The sequence below is a fragment of the Myiozetetes cayanensis genome, unplaced genomic scaffold, assembly GCF_022539395.1.
Source record: "Myiozetetes cayanensis isolate MyiCay16 unplaced genomic scaffold, myiCay2020 scf538, whole genome shotgun sequence".
Taxonomy (NCBI): domain Eukaryota; kingdom Metazoa; phylum Chordata; class Aves; order Passeriformes; family Tyrannidae; genus Myiozetetes; species Myiozetetes cayanensis.
The window spans coordinates 25,351-30,423 of NW_026087785.1; the positions used below are offsets into that span (position 1 = coordinate 25,351).

Genomic DNA, 5,073 nt, shown 5'->3' on the forward strand with positions numbered 1-5,073 from the left:
AATTGCTGTCATCTACAATAGTGTGATAAATTCAGGCATTAGTAACCGAAGAGTTACAGCGATTTGCCACTGTAAAGTTCCCCTTGAATGTTCTCAAAACGCAACTGCAGAAAGCTTTGAGCCAAATTCAGTGTTGGCCTTGCTTTGTAGAGGGGAAGGATCTGGTGAGCCTCAGGGACCTTTCCAGTTACACCATTCTGTGATCACATGTAAGCAACAGGGGTGGGAGATGTGGAACTAAATTCTGTTGTCAGGAGGGACAGAGGGACAGCAACTGTGGTGCAAGGCTGCTGATACTTTAAGCATCTACAGAGAGAAACAACTTGATGGCTGTCAGAGTTCTGACAGAGATGTGATTTTTTCGCTTCCTAGCTGGAAAGGAAAAAAAATATCACTTCTGTAACCTAATTACACAGGGTAGATACAGAATCAGGTGTTGGTCTTTGTTGGGTTTGTTTTACATTACTCTTTCCTCTAAATGAATGAGCTTCTAGTTGGTTTTACCTTATATCGTGGGTCCATCAAACAGAGCAAACACAGGGGTGGCCTCACATGGGGCACTGGGTGCAGTTCTGGGCCCCACGGTTTAGGAGGGATGTGAAGGTTCTTTACCAAGAGGATGACTGAACCCTTGAACAGGTTTCCTAGAGGGCTGATCAATACCCAAAGCCTGTAAGTGCTCAAGAGGCACTTGGACAGTGAGTGCCCTTACTAACAGGCTTTCACATGGTCAGCCCTTGTCACATGAAAGGGGGGGAATTCATTCAACCCTTAGAGAGGGAGGATTTTCTCAACCCACAGGGATTTATTTGTCTGTTAGTGACCCAGAGGAAAAGAAACCAGTCTGTCAGGTATCCTGCAAGAGGGCTCTTCACCAAACAGATTCACAAGATCAGAGGGTGTTTCAATTGCCTTTATAGGGAAGGCCCCTCAGCAGGCCTTGTTGTTCTGCTGTTGGCAAATTGTCAGCACTTATAAAGGACTCACCCTAACAGTTTACAGACTAACACTCCTTTTAATACAAATTGTGGCAGGTTAATAAGGTTCACAGGTTGTCAGTGAGTGTCTGCCTGCAAAAACATATTAAAACCAATCTAACGGTACTATAAAGCAAACACAAACACAAAGTCTAATACAAAACAATCCACCAACATACTAGGGAGCATATTATCCAGCAGGAAATCATCCTCCAACCTTTCTCCTTTTCCAACTTCATTTCATACTATTTCTTTAAGTTTAGGTGGCATTTGAGTGAATCTAGTCATAAATACTTAATTGGGTAGTCGTCCTTGGCATCTGTCTTCCTTGGCGGGCAAATACGACGTGCTCTTTGAACGACAAAGTGTCACCATGTTCCAATTCCTGCAGGATGTTTATGGAGGGAGGCTGTAGAGCCTTCATGTCACACCCTTCTCTATTGCATCCCCCAAAACAGGTGTTGATCACTGTTTTTGGGGAACTATTGTGGGGCATCGTGACCATGCTCCATGTGGGAAGCAGCAGCTAGGTCTCCTCTGTAAATCTTATTTTCCTTTAACTTTTACCCCTATCCATTACTCCACAGCCCTGAATTGCTCAGGCAGTTGCACTGGAGGGTTGTTGTAGGTCCCTTCCAACTGAAATAGGCTATTCCTGTTCTACTCTATTCTATTCTCTTTTGATGTGGGGTTTCACAGAAGTCAGAAATTATTTATCTAATAGATAGTAGTTTAAAGTTTAGTATTATTTCTGTTATTTTCTAATTGTTAACAGCTTTTTACTTAAATTGCCTCTAGCACTGGAAACAAACATTCAGAAGGAAAAATGGATCACTGGTCTTGGTCAGAAACTAACAGCTTTCGACTTTTCACCCCTGAGTCCTTGGCAGCAATTGAGCGAAGAATTGCTGAGAAAAAAAGCAGCCAGACAAAGAAAAAGAGAAGAATAAGCACGAAGGAGTTGAAGAAGAACAACTTACTCCCCAGCTTGATCTGCAAATCTGCAAAAAGCTTCCATCTCTTTATGGGGACATTCCAGCAGAGCTCATTGGGGAACCCCTGGAGGATTTGGATCCATACTACAGTGATCACAAGGTTAAAATTTCCCAAAGCATTTCTTTGATTTAACTTTGTTTGCTGAACTCTTAAGAGGTAGTAAAAGCTCTAGTTGGGAGATGTTGTGTTTTGATGGTTCTCTAGACAGGGCTTTCAATGTTACTGACATCTTTTGGGGCAGGAGTGCTAAGGTGTGCCCTGCTTTATGCCATGAAGATGCATCTTCAGTTCCAGTCAGCAGTCAGATTTAATTATGAGAACATACTACACATGATTGATACACTTTTACAGGAAATATATTCTAGGGTAAGGGATGTTTTGTTTTCCAGAGCAATCCCTGTGATGCCTGTGAGGCTGAACTGCCTGTGCTGTACAACAGTGCCTGTCCCAGAGTAGATCATGCTGGAATTGCAGATGCTTTCTCTGAATTCCAAAGATTATACCAATTAGGGGAGGCATATTGGAGATATTTCCAGCACTCTATGTAATAAAACTATATATTTGCATTGTTGTAAATTAATTTTCTTTTAGTTTATGTCTGGTTGGCTTTGTTTATTGTACCACATTTATATTGCATATCCCCCATGTGATTGCAAAGGTGTTGATGATGTTGCCTGTAGGAGTGTTTAAAGTAGATGATAGGAATCCCTCCACAATTAAATGGCAAAAAATTTAATTCATTTAAATATTTCATATCCTATGAATCATTTCTTTACAGACTTTTATAGTGCTAAATAAAAGGAGGACTATTTTCCGGTTATCGGCTACACCTGCCTTGTGTATATTTGGTCCTTTTAATCCAGTCAGAAAAGCAGCAATTAAAATTCTGACCAATTCATATCCTTTCATTGGTTTCCCTTTTTAGAGTTTTAAAATAATCTGTACCATTTTCTGTCGTTCTGTTTCTCTGTTTATATTATTGGGAATGTAAGCTTAAATGGCTGTGATAAAGATTTTTTAAAAGTTATATTGAATCTTATGTTACAACAGCTCAGATATTTCCATGATGTTGGTGAAAACATGAAAGAGCTGATATTTTAAATAAATTTTGCAGATACTGGTATGAAAGAACCTTTAGAGGTTATTGTATGATATTGTAGCCCTTTTCCAGAACTTGTTCTAAATCTCTGCTGTGGTCACAAGGTTAAATTAACAACATACAAACAAACAAAGCAAACTGGGGACTCCCTAGTTATGAAAATATGAAAGATGGGATTTATGCTGAAGCTTTTCTGGAAGAGTCTCATGTTATCCTAAGAAATGCATTCCATACTCAGGTTTAAAATTTTCTAAAGAGTGCCCATCTTTCATATTTCTAAAACAATATAACTGTAGTTCAGGGAATGTCAGAATGTGAAGAATTTGCAGGTGCAAAACCATCAACTGAGTAGTTTCTGTTTTTTCTGTCAAACATCAGTTTTCATTTGGAACTATTAATTTGTAGAAATAGGCCCTTTTAGTGGAACTTATGTCTGACTTTGAATATGTATTCCTGCTACTAGAAATTTCTAAATTTACTATTCACTTTCAATTAAACCCTGAATTTAAAACACTGTTTTTAAACAAAAAAACCCCAATTTTATTGCTGAGAGGTGAACCTTTATGAAAGAACACTGGTTATTGTTTATTAAGTGTTTTCAAATGGGCTTAAACCCCCTAGTTACTATGGACTTGTGGTCCATTTCTCTTTATTCCATCCTTCAGCTGCAAAAAAAGAAAAAAGAGGTTTTTCAAGTTTCAAATACAGTAGATCATTTTTTTCATTTATTTATGTTTTTCATCTCTTCTGTCAAACATGTTATGTCCCACTAAAGTCCTAACTTCTGAAACCATCTGCACATTTTTATATGTAAATCATGAAGTTTTCCCAGGTGACCAGGTTTGATCTGTTATTAGTTTCTTTGGAAAACAACCAAAAACTCCTGATCATATCCAAAACCAAAGTCATTATTGAAATATCTGTATGCTTTTTGCGTGGAAATCAGGACATTCTGTGAACTTCATTGTTTTATAATGTAGCATTTTTTCCTTAACTTACTATTCACATGTTTTGTTGGCTTTATTATATGTACCGTGCTACTCAATTGTTTTTTTATGACTGTACCTCTGCTTCCACCAGAACTCAACTGGACTGAGTAAGTATCTCAGTGGCTGTGTGCTCCCTCTTTTTCCATGGGTACTTACATGCAGGAGTGAAAAATTTAAATAATGTGGTGCTCTAATTCAGGGCCTTGAAAATTCTCAGACAGACTCTGAGGAAGACTGAGGATTGTTATTCTATCCCACAGTCTTTGGTGGAGCTTCAGTGCCTTTTCTTAGGGCCTCACACCACATGCCCTTCCCTCTCTGTTGGCTAATTTTGCCATCTGGTGTGACATAGAAGGTTGCCCCATTTTTCCTTTTAAGGACTGAGCCTTTTAGAGAGATTTTGGGGTAGGATTCTGACTTAATATCTCTCCTTCTACAGCAATAACCTGAATATGTGTTAAGGTTGGCTCATGCAAGAACTAGAAAGGGATAAATGTCCATTCTGTTCTTTCTTCCTGTTTCCTGATGACACTCCTGGGTCATTTGTTCCCATTAGAAAGGCATCTCTTTGTAATGTCTTGTCACCTTTAATACTTGTGCACTGTATCCAGTGCAACTTAATTAAATCTTGAAAATGTGCCTGGAACCTCGGAAGTATTATAATTTCAATTCCTTTTATCTTGGGGTAAGGATGGTGATTACAATAGCTTAATTTTCTGTAGGATTTCTTGCAGTTACAGATTATTTGTTCTATTGATCTGCCAGAATGTTGTGATTTTCCAGCCTGCATTAGAATATAAACACAGCGTTAAAAGTGTTTCCTAAGGAAGTGTGAGCTATCCTTCACTCAGAAATAATATCGTATGCTTATGTGAACTTTTGTGGTTACAGACTTACATGGAAATCTTACTAGAATTCAGGAACACATCTTCTTATAGCCATAATGCTTCTGAAATGAATGTTACCAGTCCTATTTTACTTCATATTGTCTACCTTTACTCTATTCAAGGAA

The 5,073-nt window shown here is 38.4% G+C and overlaps 1 protein-coding gene across 1 annotated transcript; it reads left to right on the forward strand.

The window, feature by feature from the left end:
- The first annotated feature begins 1,803 nt into the window (after window positions 1-1,803).
- Window positions 1,804-2,898, forward strand: LOC126650013 (sodium channel protein type 10 subunit alpha-like). Its single transcript, XM_050334455.1, is given in 3 exon segments — window positions 1,804-1,902; window positions 1,905-2,072; window positions 2,752-2,898. Coding segments are annotated over 3 exon segments (414 nt in total).
- Window positions 2,899-5,073: the final 2,175 nt, after the last annotated feature.